The 21,115-nt window shown below is 42.6% G+C and overlaps 1 protein-coding gene across 3 annotated transcripts in view; it reads right to left on the reverse strand.

Moving 5' to 3' along the window:
* Positions 1–21,115, reverse strand: part of BMPER (BMP binding endothelial regulator) — a 221,676-nt gene that overhangs the window by 88,587 nt on the left and 111,974 nt on the right. For all 3 annotated transcript variants that reach the window (XM_019757329.3, XM_019757327.3, XM_074340986.2), the window contains exons 7-10: positions 11,859–11,958; positions 7,866–7,975; positions 4,460–4,600; positions 2,529–2,633 (exon numbers count right to left, since the gene is read on the reverse strand). In XM_019757329.3, the coding sequence (XP_019612888.1) occupies positions 2,529–2,633; positions 4,460–4,600; positions 7,866–7,975; positions 11,859–11,958 (456 nt within the window). The remainder of the gene's footprint in view (positions 1–2,528; positions 2,634–4,459; positions 4,601–7,865; positions 7,976–11,858; positions 11,959–21,115) is intronic.

Here is a 21,115-nt window from a genome sequence, read left to right on the forward strand (position 1 = left end):
TAATGTCCACTCACTCATTCACTATTGGTGAGTGGCGTCAAGAATAGATTTAGGTGCTCAAAAAAATCATACTGACTCAAAAAATGCTGGTTAATAATTGAAGAACTAGAACTATGTCTGATTCATTTTTATGTCAGCTAGACCTAAATGGCTATGACATGACAGGCTATGACAACTTTGAATAAGATAGAAAAGTCAGTCCCATTCAGCAGTCCCATGGTTTGGGGTATCACGACATATTTTCATTGTTTAGAACTCTCTTCTCAATTTCTATTTAGCTATAAGTCTCCTTTGGCTTCTTGGACTGAAAGCAGTTGAGGCCAAAACCAAACGAGCTTGGCTTAGACAAATGGAATGATAGCCCCAGGGGTTTGGGGTGAGGTGCTCTATCTGAAAGGAGAAGAGCTGTCTACAGCCAAGGCCCCAACAAAACACGACCACGTGACCCCCTGCCTCAGCACATTGGCAGGAACTACCATCAACTTCTTCAGAAAATGAAAGTGGGGCTGGTAATATTACTAAATTAGGTGGGGAATAAGTCCAGCATTGTCTCTGAAGTCAGGGTTCCTGGGTTACACATAACTAGCTGTGGAACTCTGGACATGTGGCCTTATGGTTAAGAAGGGTCTAGTAACAACACCCACCTCAGAGGTGTGGTCTCAGCATTAAATGGGGTTAGTCTTGTGACTATAGAGAAAGGCTCGGTACATGTCAGCATCCATAAGATGACAGTGTCATGACAACCCTGTCCCCAGTGGTGCCCTCATAGCCCTTCCCACAAAAGGCACTCCTTTGTCTCTGGGGGAGTTGCCAGGGCAGGTAGATAAGGAATCCAACCATAAGATCCTTCTTCAACAAAGCACAGACTTCTGGAAAGAGATGTGCAGTACCTGGGAAGAGAACATGCAGGGGTGTGCATCCTTGCTGGTGGGAAAAGAACAGAGCAGGGGATACAGGATGCTGCTTCAATTTTTTTTTTTTTTTTTTTTTCAAATTTCCCCAGGCAATGCAGGGGAGGGGAAGGAAGTGTTTAACAGGATTTCCATGGTAGAAATAAGCTATCTTCCAAAGTCTTGTGCTGGCCAAGGAGGAGGGAAATTGTGAACTGGAGGAATGGTTGGAAAGATGCCTAGAAACAGAAAGGTGGCCCCCAAGGAAGGAGCTTTGACACGACGAGGAGGGGGTTGGGCCAGGGGAAAGACCTGTGCCTGGAAGCATGGATGCTCCTGTCCCAGATGCGGTCTGCAAAGAAGAGATGCTAATGAGACATTGATGACATAAAGAGCACTGACCTCCTCACATCAAGACGACGATGAAAACCACCAACCCCGCCACAAGTGGCAGGACTCACGTAAAGCTGGACTCTCCACTGTGGCCTGCCAAGCTAGTTACTCAAGCCACCAGGTTGGCACAGTGTCCTGTTTTGTCTTGTAGAATAAGGAAGCCCATTATTACTAACATGTGCTGTGAGAGGTCATTAGCAGTGAGGGTTCCCCCAGGACTGGCAGAAATGATGTGATCCTATTTACCCCATTTTCCCAATGAATATTTATTAGCAGACCATGTTCGAGTCTACGTACTGTATCGCCTTTTTTTTTTTCTTTTCCTTTTTTATGGGAGGTTTTCAGTTTTATGTCTGAGGCTTTTTAAAGCAAGACTAATTAGCGCTTTTTTTTTTCTTCATTTTTTTCTCCCCCCTTTATTTAGTTGTGCAATAGCAACAGCTGTTGTTTTTTTGTGCCTCATTTGGCAGTCAAGCAAATACAGCAATGTTTTGTTTATAATAATAACAGATGTGAATAAAATTAAAGGCTGTGTATAACAGAGAAGGGAGGACATGTCCTGAATATAGGGATATATTTTTTCATTCACTGGAAGGTATTGAATAGGTTTGACATTTTCCCAAAACGCATAAAACTTTGAGAGGTTTCAAGTTGCTAAGGTGAATTCACTGAAGCTCATGCTCTAGAAGATAATGGCTGCTTTATTTGGTGCAATGGAACTGTGGGTTTCTGAAAAGAGATATTTCCATGAGGACACAAGTTCTATTTGGGGCTACAATGGAGGCCAGGGTTAGAGAGGGAAAACTTCAGAGAAGGGGTCAGGGGAGCTGCTAGGCAGGAGAAACCCCTTGGGAAATTTATTAATAAACAGCCACATATTACTTCGAATGGCTACAGGAAGAAAACTCTGATATGAGAGAGAGTGAGAGGAGGAAAATGCAAAGGATGCTTGTAATGTTCACCAGAAAACCCAGCAAAAGGTACAAGGGAGCAGACTGAACAGGAGTTAGCGACATTAAAACAAAGAACTGGGCAGAATCACTAAGAAATAGGAGAGTGGGGACAAGAAAAAGGCAGGAGCCATGTTCACACACGACTGGCATCTGGGTGGAGACTGCAGAGAAGAAGGAGCGAGCTTTGCAAAGGGCCTGTGGGTATTTGCAACTTGGATGTCTCCGGGGATCCAGATTCTGTGACCACGTGACCCAAGAGGCTGAGGTAAGTTAACCTCCATCCCACACGTACCTGAGGACAGCTGCTGATGGGAACGCACTGCTTCTTGCGACACTCTGTCTTGCCTTTCACACAAGCACAGATGGTGCAATTGACTGAGGACCACATCTCTCCATCCTAGTGAAGAAAGCACAGGGTTCTGCTATCAGCTGGAGGCTGATGCGAGCTCATCCAACAGGCTGGGATGTCTCTGTCACGGAAGGTATTTCTTATCCTGAGTAAGGGATGCCATCATGTGACGAAATTACTCTGAGGTATCCATCTACACCTATCCAGCAAGCCATGTGAAATATGGGGCCCAGACAGAAAACTCCAAGAACTAGTCACACCATGTCCCTGCCTGTCAGATTCTCGCCCCCACCAAAAGCTGGGCGGCACTATGGGACACATTTTCTACCCCAGAAAGGGCTGTCTGAAGAACTTCTTTGGCTCACTGGATTTATAATCTACAGCTGCCAAATGCTCAGCCACAAGAAGCCCCGTAGCTCTGGAGAACATGCAGGGATGTGCATTGCTGGTGGGAAAGGAGACTACAGGCAACAGAGTTGGGCCTGGGAACAAAACAACAATTTCTCCCTTGTGGATCTAAGCAGCAAATCGTGTAAAAAATCAGGAAACTAGCTCAGATCTTTGATGATGCCTCCTCCTCTTCCTCTTCCTTCTCACTTGTTGAAGCTGTTTTAAGGCCTACCTACTCTCCCGTGCCTGTTATTTCTCAGGAGAGGAAGACTTAACTGAATCTGTCTACAAGGGCACCTGACCATTCCAGATTCTCTGAGGGCACATGTCTAGGACTCAGTGTTTGAAGGATGACCCTCTGTAAACTGTCTCAGGCCTCATTCGTGTCAGGGAGCTTTTTAATGAGGAACCTGGGAGACGCGTCGCACACACCACCATCATGAGGGTGAGTCTATTGCATCTGAGTGTTCAGGAGGGGATGACATTATACAAAGAGGGCACAAGTGGCTCTGAGAGCCTGGTATAAGTACAACACACATGCAATCCCCTTCCCTTGGGCATGACACATCATGGCTTCCTACCGATTCCTTAAGAACTAAGAAAGACTCTCCCTCCAATTCAATAGCATAATAGGAAGCCTCGCTACATGCAGCCTGTCTGAGGAGCTTCCATATCTGACTTGCTTCTGAGGGTCTCCGTTCTCAGGGGTATCATGAGATGACACCTTCGGGTACAGAGAGACTCCCTCCACATCTGGGGAAAACAGACTAGATGGGAAGCACTTTGGACAAAGCCAACAATCTTCATCCTGACATGTAAATGGTCGCTGCACGGGCTCCCACTTGGCTCATCAGAAAACAATGTAAAACACACCTGAGATGGGTAGCAGGTGGCCAGCAGACAACTCTGCTGGCTCAGCTGGGGCAGGGCCCTCTCGCCTTTGCTCTGTCCGGGCCATGTACACCATAAACATCCTCACCTGAACGTGTCCCAAATGAGAAAATCTCTGGTTGAAAAAAGCAGCTTGGGGAAAAGTTCTCACACTATCAAGCTGTAGAACCATCAGGCTCTTGACAAGGAGCCCCGAGCATCTCCGACTGAATGAGACACTGCCTGACACTTGGGCACCGATATCTGTACCATCCGGGGGGCTGCTTCAGCCCAATCCCAATCACTGGCCAGCCACCTTCGGGACAGGCAATGATGTTTTACAAGTTTCAAATATGTTAAAAAGAAAAAATAAAGCACTTTGCAAAAGAAAAACTTCTCAAAGAAACACATTTTCAAACCATTGCCTCTTGGTCCCTGTGTCTACTTGATTCTAAATGTACATGCATATAGAATATTATAATATAAATAAGTACATTTATACACACATGTATTTGTATATACAAAACACGGAAGATTCCACTCTGCATTTTGTCTGGAGCTTTCTACAATTCCGTATAGCACAATAGTTCCCACGAGCTTGGCTCATGACATACCCGGAAGATCTTACTGCCAAACTTGCACACTTTGATGTCTTCTGGGGGCACTCGTAGGAGGCATTCCTCACAACACGTCCCCTCGCCTTTCCCACAGCCGCCAGGGCGGGAGCATTTCTTCTTACATACTACAGTAGAGTCCTGGGGGCCCAAAGGCAAACAAGAAATGAAAAATGATGTCCATCTCTACCAAATATCCTCCCTGGCCTTCCTTTGACAACCCACAACTAACTGCATTAAACCAGATTCCGAAGATACCACATTTTCATTTAGTGCAATAAATCTTTCATTCACTTTAAATTGTTATTTGTTGATTAAATATCTGGACTATGAAAGGTGTGACATATGCTCCCCGCCTTCCAAGGGTTTATAATTTAATGCTCTAGAGATTAATGATTCTGCTTCAGCCAGCATGTGGCAAGAAAGCCCAGCTCACGATGGGTCGACCAGTTTTTCTTCTGTGCTTTCCTTCTTTCACATCTTTCATTAACAGTGCTCTCTTGGGTCTCTTCCATGGCTTTATGCCATCTCCTAGGAGTTTAGTACAAAGTCAGGCTATCTTTGATCAAAGAGTAGAGATTAAGAGCTAATGTTCCACCCAAAGATGAAATTTCTTAGTGTATTCTATGTTCCCAAAGGAATGGAATGAGAAATTCCAAAACTGGACCTGGGTTCTAGGGCTCTTCCGGAAACTGTGTAACCCTAACCAGGCCACTTAACCTCCGAGTGTGACAAGTTGATATCTCATTCAAAGGGTATGACTTCATTTCTAAAGAAGCATATTCCATGAACAGAATAGCCAAGTTAATTGGCCTACTGATTCATTCAACAACACATTGAAGAAAAGTTCAGAGCAGCTTAAAAAAAAGTAAATTTTTCTAGTTCCCCAGCCAGCAAGATGCAATTTCACCTGGAGTAGATTATCGCTGGAAGGACTGTAAGAGCAAAACGTGTATGAAATTTAGCGGAAGACAGGGATGGAGAAAAGAAGTGTCCCAGGGTAGAAAAGCAGTCCCGTCAAAGTGTCCAGTTAGTGTGACAACAATGGCACAGAACTGAGACCAAATCCCTCTCCAAGAAATAGACCCTGTTAGTAAGCTTTGTGAGTGGACTAATTTCTGAGCATTACATACAAATAAGTTGTGTAAGTCACCTACTGTGTTCCCACTACTATACTCTTGATACCACCTACTATACTCCCACTGACTTATCCATGTAAGATTAATATGACAATGAGACAGTCCTTCCAAAATATGTCATTCGTTATCCTTTATATTTACAGTTCTACCCACATCGTACAGTGGATAGGATTTCGAGTTGAACAAGATCAGGGTAGAACGCCAGTTCATTTATTAGGTGTGCTACCTTGTACAAATCCATCTCCCTGAGTCTCCGAGTCCTTATCTTCAAAATGGAGATGATAATACTTACATCTCAGGTTTCTTGTGCAGTTTAATGAAGCATTGTACCCAGCACAGAGCCTGGGTCATAGAAATTACTATAAGTCAACTCATAAATTTTAAAAAAAAAATCATTTTTTTGAATTGCATGTCTTGATTTGTACTCACTAGCTTTCAAATAATGCATACTTTACAGCAGATTTCCCCACTTTCATTAAACACACACACACACACACACACACACACACACACACACACACACACACGAGTATCCATTAGATCATATGCCTGGCACTGGGTTAAGTAATGAGAATACAGAGATGGATGGAGGAACTTCTGTCTTCAAGGAGCTCAGAGAGTCAGAGGAGAGAAGTATGTGAACAAATAAATGGCAATATAATGGGGTAAACAGAACTAGTCAAACTGTAGAGGTAGCAGAGAAGAGTGAATAATTACCTATCTAGATAGGTCGGGAAAGCCTCACTAGAGGGGGTGACATCTGAGATGAGTTGCTATAGATGAAGAGGATTTTGCTAATCAAATTTAAAGAAGATAAGGACACTACAGGTAGAGAAATCATCAAATTTGAAGGCACGGAGACCTGAAAACATGTTATGTTCAGAGAACTACTAACAGTTTGCTCAGCTACCATGGCATTGAATGAGGATGCTGGAGAGAAAAGCTCTAAGCAAAGCAAAAACAATACTGATCATCCAGAATGACTGCAGCCTAATTTCCCAAAAATGACTGACTGCGAACACATACTCTGAAAAAATAACCTCTTGAAGGAACAGTATTAATTATACTTCTTTTGAGTACTAGGACATTTCCTAATCACCTCTCAAGGAATCCACGAGACCCAAGGCACTACAAGCACAACTAATTACGATTCATGGGTTGCCAGGTTTTCCTGCAATCAAGAGAATTGGGAATGTGATGGGTTCCATCAAAGGCTCAGCATCCCCAAGAGGAAGCTGTAATCTGTGAAATTCCTAGAAAGGCAGAGAAGTCCTGAGGACGGAGGCCAAGACCAACAGAAGGAGTGAGTGGCTATATGTTTAGCATAGGATAATACAAACCACAAAGAGAGGAAGGAACATCAGGAAAGTATTCTAGGGCTTAGGAGTGACTCAGTGTTCAGTGCCAGGGAACAACCAGGTCAACTCTTACTCAGCCACCTCCCTGAAGTAGTGCATGCTCCCTAACGAAGCATGCCTCAAGTAATCAGGAACTTCTGGTCCCTAATCCCGGCTACTGACTCATAGCTGACATTGAGCAAACCGCCTCTCTTTCCCTCTCTAGCCCTTTAGCCATTAAAAACAAAATAACAGCCATCACCACCAATGTGTATTATGCTACACTTGTGTCACACAGATGTTCATTCACTAATGAATGGATGATTCTAAAGTCCCCCATATCAATGACCCTCTTCTCGGTTTCAAAAACAAATCATGATATAAGCACAGTGTGGGAATGTGTAATGTGTGTCCCTTTAAAATCCGGGAGGGCTGGAATTCTTTACCAGTCATTAGACTTCTGGTGGCCTTTTGAGTAAAGTGAGCAATGCCCCAAGTGAACAAAACATAAATAGTCTCTTCCCAAACTACCAGGTTTCTCTTGTGATGAACTGTAAATCCATGCCTTTCTTTTCTCTTGAATGTGATTAAAACCATTTTTATTGCCAGGTGTGTTAGAGAATTCATCGTGGATAATTAGATCCAGAGAACATTGCCATGTGCATTTGTCTGATTTTAGAAAGTGCCTCTGACAGCCACTCAGAGTTGTCACCACCAGAAGTTAACTTGTTATTCCTGGGAAGATAACAGTGAGTTGTAATTTGGGTCCTATGTTTGAATTTCTGTGCAGTCTTGAGCGTGATTTCTCTCCTAAAATGGCATCAATAATGCCTCTTTCTGATAAAGAGCGCACCATGTTTGGCTTTAATGTTCACAGTAACCCCCCAAATGCTCTCATTGTTGTCCCACAGCCTCTCAGAACTGCCTTACCCTGCAGGTGCATACAGTGCAGTTGTCGTACAGAAATGAGGATCCATTGTCATAAACGTCACTGCGAAAGAGGCAGCTTCCAAACGGGAGGTCAAACACCTTCCTCTGACCTAAAGAGAAACAACAGCATAGTGTAAGCAAGATAGCAGCCAAGCACGTCCCACTTTGTCATCAGCAATTACATCACAGGGCAGTTAAACATTCTCAGAAGACAAGGTCACGGTCATGCACAAAAATAGAGTTTTGGGTCAGATGTTCCCAGTGGATCCTCGGAAGTCATTCATTTAGAGAGGTTTTGTTAAAAAGAGTTTGATTCCACACTGTAAGTTCAATAAATCTTTATATGTCCATGGGAGTGAACCAAGATGTCTAAGACATAGACCTGTCTTCATGGAGCTCACAGTCTGGTGGGGAAACAAACCCATAAAACATGATTTCAACACAACAATGCGGTGAGTTCTGGAAAGAAGCCAATCTGGGAACCATGGGGACAGGGACGACAGAGAACCTTCTTGGAGGATGTGAGGTCTGACCTACATCTTGAAGAATTAGTAAAATTATCCAGGAAGTGGGTATGGAAGGCGGGAGAAGTCAAGAAATCCCATGAAGGAAAAGAATGAGCAAAAAGAAGAACTGATTACATAGCATCTTAGTTGAAGAAATCACAAGTCCATTGGCATCAGGGGTGAAGCTAACGCAAAGAGCACATAGAATCCAACTCCACATGCCAAATGTCTAGCTTTTCATAGGCATCACATCTCTGTCAAATTAGGTTGTTTGGCCTTTTTCTTGTCAATTATCTACACGTCTTTCATGTATTTTGGAAGTGGACTTAAATCCTTTTGGGCAAAAGGCAGGATATAAATAAATATATAGATATAGTCAAGCTTTCTTCTCCAATCAAAATATATCTTCTAAGGAGGCCTGTCCCCTCTTAGAATGAATAGCCCCTTCCTGTTGCTTTCACAACAATCATAGTACTCAATATTGTTGCATAGATGGATGGATGGATCTACTGATTGATAGCTGTAGATATCAGTAGACATCAGTAGACGTTCAGTGGAACAAAATGACTTTTCAATGAGCTTACCACCCACCCCCACCCCCGAATAAACGTGACCAGTGGCTTAAGATATCCCCAATAAAATGTAAATTTTACCGAAAAATATCTTAGCACAGAGCCTTGTACTCATTAAATACTCCCAATAAGTGTGTGATAATAAGTACTATTAGTAGTAGTGGTATAATTCAAATATGATCCTGGACTGTATCTCTCTGAAAGGTGCATTGGGTGCTCTACGTATACAAACCTCTGACCAGGCTCTTCATTGAACATGAGAAAAGAGAGGAAGTGAACGTTGTAATGTAAAAGCAGAGGTAAGTCACGTGAATGAATACCGGTGAAGGGAGAATTGAACAGCAATTTATGTCCAACCAGGCAAAAGTCTAATTAGTCTCAAATATCAAACATCCAGAAAGTGCCCTAGTGTTTCCTTTTTCATTTTCTGTCTTTTGCTGTATGGGTATGTTTCTTTTTACCCCCAAAGAACATAAAATCTTACCTCATCCCCAAGTTATCAAGGCCCAAAACAAGATAAAACATTCAAAAAAGTGGTTCAGAGACTCTCTGTACAGCCTGAGTCGAGCCATTTCCACATTGTTCTGCTGGGGTTTAGCCCAACCAAAATAGGTCTCATTTGGGAGAATTACGATTTTCAAGTTTCCTAAGACTTTCTGTTCCTTTCGTAGTCTGTCTTATGACCACAAATGGACAGAAAAATCTGCATTCAATACAACAGCTATTACTCATATGATAAACTTCTGAGCTGACTCAGCGTATCTAGGGTACCGGCTTCAAAGCATTAATCATGCCTACTTATCTTCAAGGCGAGGCCCCAGACACCACCTCCTCTGTGATGAGTTTCCTGTACAGATGGAACGCTGCTTCCACCATGACCCACAGCATGATTTTTGACCACAGTAACTGGCTAATTCTATTCCAGGGGCACAAGCATGCATTGGCAACCCAAGAGGCACACATATCAGTGGCAATAGCTTTAGTCAGGCATGTCTAAACAATTATCCTTTGTTCCTATAATTATTTCATATTTACTTTAAGAGTGAGTGTGTGTGTGTGTGTGTGTGTGTGTGTGTGTGTGTGTGTGTGTACAAGAAGGCAAACATTGTTAGATGAAGAATTGGTAGTAGAATCCCTAAAAGGGGAGAAAACTGCCCGCGTTTAACAAGATACCTTTACTTGCCAATTCGGTTGTAGAAAGATAGACTTCAGGGTAGGGCTGTGATAAGCTGAGGATGAGAAAAATGAATCAACAGGACGTTTGGAATGGAGAAAAGCAAACTATGAAAGAAAGGAGAGAGGATTCAAGAAAAGGGTGTGGACAGTAACTGATAGGAGGCTGGAGCCCAAATAATACAAACAGCAAAATTTTCCTAAAGGCAAAATGGCTCAGACCTTTAAGAACAAAGGAAGCCTAATATTCCATTTTATGTTGTTCACTGTGCTTCTCTGTAAAGTAATCACCCTCGTGGACTGTAAACCTTCAGTAAAATCTGCTACACAAGCCATCACTCAATAGCACCATAAGATGTGAAAAGACTGGATGGGAGTATCTCTGAAAGGACAAAATGAAGGAGGAGGAGGAGGAGGAAGTAGAGGAGAAGGAGGAGGTGAAAACGAAGATGCAAAAGAAGGAGAAGAAGTAGGAGGAGGAGGGGGAGGGGGAAAGAAGGGAAGAAAGAAAGAAACAGCAAGAGCAGAAACCTGATGAAGCCAGCGATGACGAGGGAAAACATTGGCCCCCTCAAGGATTCCTGGAGATTCTGGTGAGGTTGCTGGATGTTCTATTGTGTCATATGATGGGTCAAGCTACTTTTACTTGAATTTTAAATAGTCTGACCTCAACTACCTCAAGAGCCTAAGGATCATATGGAAGAAGCTGACATGTGGTCTGTAAACCAACGCCAAAGAACCTCATGCTATAGAGACTCACCATCATGGATTATTTACTGCCCGCTGGCAACATGCATGCTGCCCTCCACGGCACCAGGAGAGTTAGGCTGCTATAGGTTACAGCACGGGCTTAGGAATCACAGAGACTTGTGGAGTGCAAACCTGGGTATCAACCCATCACTCACTCGCTGTGCCGCCTTCTAGAAATCTACTTTCCTCTCAGTACAATAAAACTATTATAATAATTGCACCTATATCACACATTGGATTATATAATATGTTTAGTACCTATATGCATATATCACAGCTTCTTAAGATTAAATGAGATGCATATAAAAACATTTCACCTGGTGCTTAGTACATACCGTGTTTCCCCAAAAATAAGACCTAGCCGGACAATCCGCTCTAATGCATCTTTTGGAGCAAAACTTCAGACCCGGTCTTATTTTACTATAATATAAGACTTGGTCTTATATTAAGTTTTGTTCCAAAAGACGCATTAGAGCGGATTGTCGGGCTAGGTCTTATTTTCAGGGAAACAGGGTAGTAAATGTGCAGTAAGAAATAGCTAGTACTCCCCTTTTCAGCTATTATTTATTTCCCTTCCAAACCTCTTACTTTTGGCATGTTATCTTCCTGCCTGCTTTTGCCTGTAAAAGTACCACTAGTCTATATTCCTCTGTGTGTGTACTTCACATGCCTTTGAAATCCATTCCAACTTATTGTCATGGGGCCAATTTAAGGTAATGTCTTCAATACTGTTCTCCCCACAAGAGGGTATAATCATGGGCTGTCTGGGGTCCCAGCTTTACAGACACAAGGGAAAACAAGCGAGAAGAAATCTCTATGGAGGCTTCAGAAGAGACCAACCCGATGCCCACCTTATGCTCATTTAATTAGAAACGGTTGCCCTGAAACAGGACAAGTTGAGAAACCCGAAGAAAACAATGTGGATAAACAGTCTCTGCAAAAAATGCCAAGAATAAGTTACACTTTTCTTTGACCTGAAAACAGTCACTCACCCAAACATTTGGGGCAGCACTGTCCTGGGGGAATATGGCGAAGGTGCTGAGGACAGGAGAGGATGGGACAGACTTCTCGCACACACTGTGTCCTGCCTCCCTGAAGAAGAGAGAGAGAGAGAAAGAAAAGCACATTTAGAAAAGTAAGTGCACGAATATTGGATAATCAAGATATCTGGACAAAACCAGGGCCTTCCCTGGTATTCTGTCCCTGGGGTGACTGCTTAGATCCGTGAAATTTCTCCCAAGTATCCTTTTATCTTCCCTGTAAGCTATACAAATTGTACCAGCAAAAAGACTACCCCTCAAGAGAGGATTCCAGCATCACCTCTCTCACCAGCCACCACCTTTGTTTACCATTTTCCTTCTCAAGACTAATCAGCTGCCTCAGTGGGCCTGAGGTTTGAGGCTTTCAAGACTAAAACCAGGAAGGTCTTGGGTATACCATGACAAGTTGGCCTGTGTGTCTAACTCCCAAGCAAGCTAAGGAACCCTTTGGGTTTTACAGAGACTTTCCCTCCTCTTTCAAACCTCCATCTCTCTGTAGGTTCCACATCAGGCTTCTCTTTCTGCCACAGCTTTTAGGTGTGGCTGGGATGGCTCGATGAGGTTGGGATTAGAGGAAGTAGCTGATCTGAAAATGGATACCCTGAAAGTCAATGTTCAGAAGAACAACTTCTCCAAGTTTACTAGCTAACTTCATCTGTTGTCACTAACTAAAGAGAAAGTATATGATGCTTGATAGAGGAAGAACTGGCAGAGCCCCAGTGTGCCATGGAAAAAAGTTCTAGAACCTTCAAATACTTTCCCTTGAGAAAGGCTCATTCTCAACCCTTTCTGTCCTCCAATGCCCACGACTTCTGACACCCATTCTTTCCTCCTTTATCTCAGCGTTGTCCCCTTTCTCTGCCCATCACTCTCTCCCCTCTCTAGAATGCAAAGATACAGAATGCCATCTACCCCTCCTCTATCCCTCAGCAGAGGCGGCTGTCTTTCTAGCCTCAGCAACTTGTGATTGAATCTTTAGAAAGCTGGAGCAGAGAAAAAACAAAAACGGCTTTCCAGTCAATTTACATCCAACAACTTTGCAAGGCTCACGTGAAAATTATCCTGTGCAAAATGAATTGCTATCAAATTTGTGAGTAATTAAGTTTTTTATGTCTTTTTTTTTTCCAGTAAATAAGTTAATTTGGTAAGCAAATGACTAGGCAAATGGAATTTCAATGGATTGACTTCTCTAGGATTTGAACTAGAAACCAAATTAAGAAACCCCCAGGTATCCGTTGTCTCAGGCCGATAATTCATAGCTCAAGAAGCCTCAGGAAATTAGGAACTCGCCTCCAAGACCCCTGGGCCTCGCATGGGAAAGACGCGCTCCTGGCATTTCCTCACACCTTCCCCACCACTTTCTGCACAAAAACCAGACATTAGCCGTCTGGATCCCATTCATCCCCATCCTACGTACTGCTGTCTCCTGTTATTTCTGCTTCCCCCACTTGCTCTTGCCATTCTTATTATTATGGTTTATTTTTTGGGAGGGATGGATGAAAGGGGTAGGGCACATTATGTCTTTTTAAATATTTATGATTTTTAAACCACTTTAAGGTTGGATTCTTCCCCAGACCAATAGAGAACATGTGAAAATACCACAAAAAGCTCTTCTGTTGTTTTTACATTATTTTCAGATCAGCAAGAATCACTAAGGAGCTCCTAAGAATCCCTAGTTGTTCTCTGTGAGTTTCCTCATTCAACTCCACATAATCCTAAATCCAGCCTTTCACCAGAATGAAGAGACGCATAACCTGAGTTTGGGTCGGACTCAGGTCTGCCCAGCTTATGCATCTATCACAAAAGTCAAACCTACAGGGAGGACGTGCTGTCCTGTGCTTTTAATTTCAAAGAAGTTTATCTGCAAACAACTTCCTAAAATCGAGAATTAGACCAGACGGGGTTGCCTGTGTGTTGACTTCTCTTAGGTGAACAGAGCACATACTCTTTTTATTGATATTCTCTGTTCTTGTTGGATCAGCATCTATTTTTCAGGCATATTTTAAACTTAAATTTTTTTTTTTAAATTGCATAATTGCATAGAAGTTAACTTGTCCAACACTTTGGAAAGCTGGCAAAAGATTATGTGTACTCCAGTAATTTTTCTTACAATAAGGTCAAAGAGCAAATTTTGCATACATAATACAACTGCAGTTTGTGTTTCCCCAGAGTCCATTAAAGTAACTTGAACTCCAAAGGGGGTTTGCTGGTTTGGTCAAGTTTTATTTTGTTTGGGTTGCAGTATTGTGTCACAGCTCTAGTCCCCAGGCTGTATTCCAACGAATGACTCCAAAGAAAGCCCCTGGCCTTTCAGCTCACAACCTGCTTCTATGATTTCAACTCAGCAGGGACTCTGGTTAAACCATAAGCTGAGGCTACGCTGTAAACTAACAAAGTTAAAATAGCAGAAGTAAACATTTCTCTTTCTAAAAATGTACTCTTCCTACTGCAACTGCACTAATTCGGGTTCTATCAAATTATCACAATCGCTTCCTCCTGGGCTTGCCTGACTCAACTCTCTCACTAATTCCTCCTGGAAGGGTCCATATATCCAGGACTCCTTTCCTGCATCCATCCATCATTTCATTATTTGATCAAATATTTGTCGAAGGCCTATCATATGCTGGGGACACAGCAGTGAATATAACATACAAAAATCACTCTCTTTATCGAGCTTATGTCACCACTGCACGCACTCCCAGGCTAAGGTGGAGGGTGACTTACCAATGCATTCGGGATAAAGTTCAAACCCCTCCAGCTAAAAGTCCATGTGGAGGCAATTGTGCTCACTCACATCTGTTTCTTTTTCTCCTAACCCAGAGCACTTCATTTCTCAGACTCTGTTGCAGTTAGGTGTCACCATGTGACTCAGTTCTGACCAATGGAAGGTGGAAATAATATAACACAGTTCTAGGCCTGACCCATAAAAATATCTCATGCACAATACTCTACTCTCTCACTTTCTCTCTCAAGTGGATGCATACACAGCTGAATGGAGGGGACACCAAGAACTTTGCAAAAGATGGAAAGAGCCTGCTTCCCTGAGTCACCATATAGAAATCTACCCACCAATCTACCCTCAATGAACCATTAAATGAGCAAGAAAAAATTATGTTGCATTAAAACACACAGACACATTAGTTCTTTGTTACCACAGTTAGCCTACTTTGTCAAGATACCCATAATCTTCTTCCCAACCTTCTTTCCTCCCAACTCCCACGTAGACGGGTCCAGTGTATCTTATTTCTTTATTGCCCTTAAGCACATCTTATGCGTTGAATATTTTTTATACATACCTCTTTCCCTCTCACCCCCCCATCATTGACCCTTATGGAAACCTGCTTCATTTAAGGTCCATCTCAAGCCTCTTCCTATCTGTGAAGGTTTCTAGACCTGTTCACTTCCCAGTAACTTCCTCCATCTTCCCATATCTCTTCTTTTCTCATCTGTTCTCCTGTATTTTTGACACATACATAAATTTTAACCCCACAAGACAGCACTGGTTTTGTCTTCAAGGTACACAATTGCCAGGGCAGGAAACAGTCCTTTGAGTCTAACATCCTTCAGGAGAGTGATGGGTTCAAGGAAACATCTCAGTAAAAATTTGTTGAGTGAAAGGAAGCACCACCACACAGGATGAGCTCTAGAAGCCAGCTGAATTCTGCAAATGTCTTTAACTATGGGATGCTGATGAGATGGCGTAGTTCAGGGCTGTCTATGTCTGCTTACCTTTGTATCTCCTTGGGTTTTGCACATTTTAGATAATAATTAAGTGTTTGTTGGTGCTGATACTTCAAAAAGCAACATTCAACCTCAACTTATAAAGCTAGTAGGATTCGTAGGATTCCATCTATTTTGTTAAATGTTTGAACATTTCTAAATGGTTAAAATATATAGGGACTAATGTCTACAGTTGACCCTTGAACCACATAGAGGTTAGGGGTACCAACTTTCCACAAAGTCCAAAATCCTCATGTAACTATTATGTTCTCATTTGGTCAACAAAGAAAGGAATGCTACTGGTACTGGTGAGTTAGGATTTTCACCATTTGTGTTTTATTGGAAAGGCAAGTTTGTTCTTTAAAGGTGGTCATTTGTTCTAATTGCATATCTGAGTGCTTCTCAAAAAGCAGCTATTTTTACAAGAAAGACTTGAAAATTGTCCTAGGCCTCTTTTTTTGCCCCCTTATTTTTTGTTTTAGCTTATTCTGTCAAGAACACAATGCTTTGTGTCAAAGTTTACCCTAGAATAGCAGTTTTGTTGCACAATAAAAATCTCTCTTCCTGAAAACAGTGATGAGTGCAAGATGATAAAACCACAGCCATGTGCCTGCAGGGTGCTTCTCCCACCCCTGAGGACTGCTGAGAAATGGGGGCTGGAAAGCATCCTGTAGCATGTGTCATGGCACTCATCCCTTGACCAGAATGCAGAGCCTGGCTATCTAACTGGAGGCAGGAAGCAGAGCGGTGCATTTCTAACCAGTTACAACCAATCAGCTATACTCAAGCACATTCTGGAGTGACAGTATTTCCCCAATGTTCTATTCTTTTAAGAGAATAGAGTTCTCCGTTGGTTTTATATGAACATGGAAACAAGGGTGGGGGGGGGACTGGAGGGGCTAGTGTAGGGGAGAAATACATCTTGAGTGCAAGACTTTATGTGTGACCCAGAATTCTTACTTCAAAACAGACGGTGGTGGAAAGCTGATTTGTCAGCAGAGCACCCACACTGAATTATAAACTGGGTCACAAAAAGAAATAGATGTCCTTATCCATGCCTCTCTTTGACGTGTTTATTTATTTTGGTAAAGTTTTGGAGCATTACAGTTACTTCCAGGGGTAAAGGTCTTGATACTTGGCTTCCTCTGTTCTTGGCCAGAGCAGAGAAGGAAATCAAAGCAGAGAAGGGGAACAGGTGAGATGTGGGGTTGAGGGTGCAGAAGCAGAGGGAACAAGGAGAGAGAGTACACCCCAAATTATAGTGGTTAATGAGCCCACTTAGAATGAGAGAGAGAGAGAGAGAGAGAGAGAGAGAGAGAGAGAGAGAGAGAGAGAGACTGAGACCACATTGTATATATATATACTCGTATGTATACACCACCATGGTATAAAAATTTGTGTGTGTGTTTATGAGACTTACCCACTAGACCAGGGTTTTATTAACTTTGGCACTATTTTAATTTTGGGTCAGGTAAGTCTTTGTATTAGTGGGCTTCTCGCGCTTTGCAGGATGTTTAGCAGCATCCCTGGCCTCCGTCCACTAGATGCCAGTATCAGCCTTCACCCCCAGGTTGTAACAAACAGAAAAGTCTCCAGACATTGCCAAATGTTTCTGGGGGACAAAAATCACACCCAGTTGAGAACCACTGCACTAGACCAAAGTTTTCTCAAGCCATAGTCCCAGAATCTGCATTTTTAATAACTTTCTCAGATGATTTGGAGTCTGCTATCCCAAGCACTGGATTTTGCAAAATGTCTCACTAACGTAAGCTTTCAGCAAGCGGGGATTAGTGCTTATTTACCTTGTTAGCTCCTCTAGCAGTTAGCACACACATCATAGTTTTAACATGTACTCAGGATATGTGTTTTGAATGATGGAGGATGTTTTCAGGTGGAGGAGTTCTCTCTGAGAGAAGAGCCAGGCCCCATTTGCCTTCTCTGGTGGCTAAAGGCCACTTTTATTCCAGCCTCTGAAGGAAGAGGTAGGAGGAGCAGGGGTGGGGATGGAGTTGTGATTGAGCTCGATGGGGTTGAACTGTACTTCACCAAGGCGTCTGTGCTGAGACCAGTGTAGGCTTTTTCATCACAGTCTGTGAGGGTCCGGGGAAATTTCTAACCCAAGAATCTGAACAGTATGCTATACATGGGTTTTTGTTTCCAAGTGATAAAAATAAAACTCAACTTTGGTTTTACAGAGAGTCAAGGACATGTCCTTAACGCTTGACCAAGATACTTATTTTGTCCCATAAAAATGTTAAGTAAAGAATACCTGTGAGAAGTACCTACTGGGCTGACAAAAGCAAAAACCCTTTTGTCCTTCTCTACCTAGTCAGAGAATCGCGACCTGATGCTCTGTCTTGGGAATCAAGCCTTATTTTTCCCATCAATTAACGTTTCCAAGTCCAATTGTATTGTTGTTCATAATATTGTTTTGGTTTCCTATTCCTGCTGCAACAAATTACCACATAGATTTAGTGGCTCTAAACCACACACATTTATTATCTTACAGTTGGGGAGGTCAGAAGTCTGAAATCAATCACCGGGCTAAAATCAAAATGTCAGCAGGGCTGCATTCCTTCGGGAGGCCCTAGGGGAGAATCCATTTCCTTGTCTTTTCCAGCTTCTAGAGGCTGCCTGCATTCTTTGGCTCATGGCCTCCTTTCTCTATCATCAAACCCATCAGTGTAGCATCTTTAAGTCTCTCTCCGCTCTGGCTCTGGAACTCAGCTTCTGTCATCAGATTTGCAGTGACTGTGACCCTCCTGCCTCCCTTTTATAAGGACTCTTGTAAAAGTCCAAATAATCCAGGATAATCTCCCATCTCAAAATCCTTAACTTAATCACATCTGTAAAGTCTCTTTTACCATGTAAAGTAACAGTCACAAGTTTGGGGGATTGGGACAAGGACATCTCAGGGGTCCAGGGGTACATTATTCTGCCTACCACAATTATTATTCCAGTAATGACATTTCATTTCACTGTGCAGTCTCCGATGTAATATTTCAGGCCTAAACTCACTATAATGCCCTATGATGACCTGTTCCATCAGCCTTTCCCTCACTGAAAAAGCTCGTTTTCCCTGTTTTTCAAAACGAGATAGTCAAGAATCTCAATTTCAACCCTGGCTGTACGGTGGCTGAACTGAACAAGCTATTTGTTCTTCCTCCCATGCTCATCTCCAGTTATGCCATTCTACCTTTTAGGAGGTGACATTCAAACCAGACCATCTGAGTTTCTATCTTATTCACTCTCTCCTTATTGTAATAGGCAAAACCATAGGCGACGATGGACAGCTTCAGGAGCAACGTTTTGGGTGTAAATGAGACACTGTTTGCCAACAGGCCTCTTCAGGGCACTGGGCCAGCCCTGTTGACGAGCAGTAACCCCCAAGCTAAAGCTCCCACCAAGCAGTACGATTGGCCAGTCACCCTCTGGCCCATGCTGAGTCCTGTAGGGACTTCAGTGTTCTCTGATGGCCAGACAGATGAGTCCCAAAGAGTTTGGCTGTGTTCATCATCATCAAAGATACTTGCAGAAGATTGTAGAAAAATGCCTGTCCTGGACTCAGTAAAGGGGTTGCAAGGCATCACACTGAGACTTTACCCTCTGACAGCACAGGTTGCCACTAGTTTTCAGCAGCTATGTAAGTAAGCAGGCCCAGCCTGGCTACGCAGAGACTTCAAGAGCACACAGAGGCAGAGCCTAAACAAAGGTCACAATTTTTGTGAAATAAATATTAGATTCATAGATAAATCAGTGATATACAAATGTTTACTACTGTTTCATTAGTACCATTTTAAAAGAGGGGTTCAGCATTGTATTTGCTTAAGCCTCATATTTAAAGGTAAAATCCATCTGTCTTCTTGGATCCTTGCTCTTTGTTCTTTCTTGCAACTTAGTTGAGTGGAAGGTTTTTGTGTTTGTTAGTTTGTTTGTTTGTTAATTTTTTTGCTTTGAAAAAGAAAATGTAGAAATTCTTCTTCCCCAAACACAGCTTTCCATACAGGCAGATACAAAAATCACTGATAAGATTGGGATACTGTTTAAGGCAAATTCCAGCTGGTTCTGGGTTTCCACAAATACTTTACCCCTTTCTTCCTCAACTTTAGAAGCAGGAACATAAGACCATCCTATGGGACCAAGCTCAGATGAGATCTCTGAACAAATGCCCTGGGAATGAAGAGACGAGGAAAGCCCTGGGAACGAGAACAGATTTGCCAGCCCTGGTTTGTTTGGTGTCTGAGCGACAGCTGAAACCCCAGTGATCTGACCTGATGAACAGGACATCTCTTTCCAGGGCTCAGTGAGCCGAGAGGTAGGGCTTGCTGAGAATCAGGCCCCACCATGCCAGTGAGCATGGGTGTTCCCGCTCTGAAACAATCGATAAACAAACAAATACATTCACAAGAGAACACCCTCCTAATATTTCAGATTCCCAGAGACCACCCGGTAGGATGTTTCTCAACTGCCATCCGAAAGAAAGAGCTAAAGAACGAAAACGAGCCCTTTTCCTTCTCTTGCCATTTTTATCAAAGTTCAACCTTTCATCATCATGTAAGAAGTCAAAGCTGTTACAAACCTACTGCTGACACATCAAACGCTTTATCTACAGTCTGGCCCACAGCCAGGGGGATGAAAGGCACAATCATTCAGAACTCACACCTTCTCTGAGTTATGAGCCATTCCTGAAAGGAAGGAAATAACACCATTGTGCAGGAGAAAGGGCATTTTTCACGTTCCCCAGGCTGTCTACACCACAGCAAAGCTGGATATGCCCTAAGGAGGAAGCCACATGAAGGCCTCTGATGGGGGCAAGAGACTCTGGAAATACTGAGCCGCAAACACAGAAACACAAGCATCTCTGATGAACTATTTCTCTAAAACCTTTCTGTTGACCATTATGTTTTGGCTACCAAAACCAGTCTAGGTATACCACACACTTTATATACTGCTTTATTTTGTTTCCATAATGTTCCATTTGGATTTATCATTTGCCCCAAAGTAGGCTGAGAGTTCACGGAGGGCAGAAGCCATGTTTATATAGTTTCTGTCTTCCACACGTGTCTCTGCCTTCCCAGCTCCACAGCCAAACTGTGGTAACATCAGAAGTGTTTAGTTTTCAGATGAACACCTACTTGTTGGGTTGTCAATTAAATCTGAAAATAACTCAAAAATGTTTGTCCTCCAGTGAGGTTTCCTGAAGTACAAAAATACCTGTTGTCTTCAAATGAATTAGTCTTAATTAAGATATGTCTGGATCCCCTCCCTATATTGACAAAATTATACTTTGAAGTTTTTGAGATATTTCCTAAAATAGTATGCCCGAACACACTCTTGAAAAATGAGATTACGTTTAAAGTGTATTTTAATTTCTGAATAGCAGTTGACTGGTGATAGCATTTTGGCTTTTGTTTGCCTATTCAGCAACTATGTGAGCTTCTATATGTTAGACACTGTGGTCTTTAAATAAAAATTTTCCAAATCTCCAT

The sequence above is a fragment of the Rhinolophus sinicus genome, chromosome 4, assembly GCF_057876585.1.
Source record: "Rhinolophus sinicus isolate RSI-liver-muscle chromosome 4, RSI-T2T, whole genome shotgun sequence".
NCBI lineage: Eukaryota > Metazoa > Chordata > Mammalia > Chiroptera > Rhinolophidae > Rhinolophus > Rhinolophus sinicus.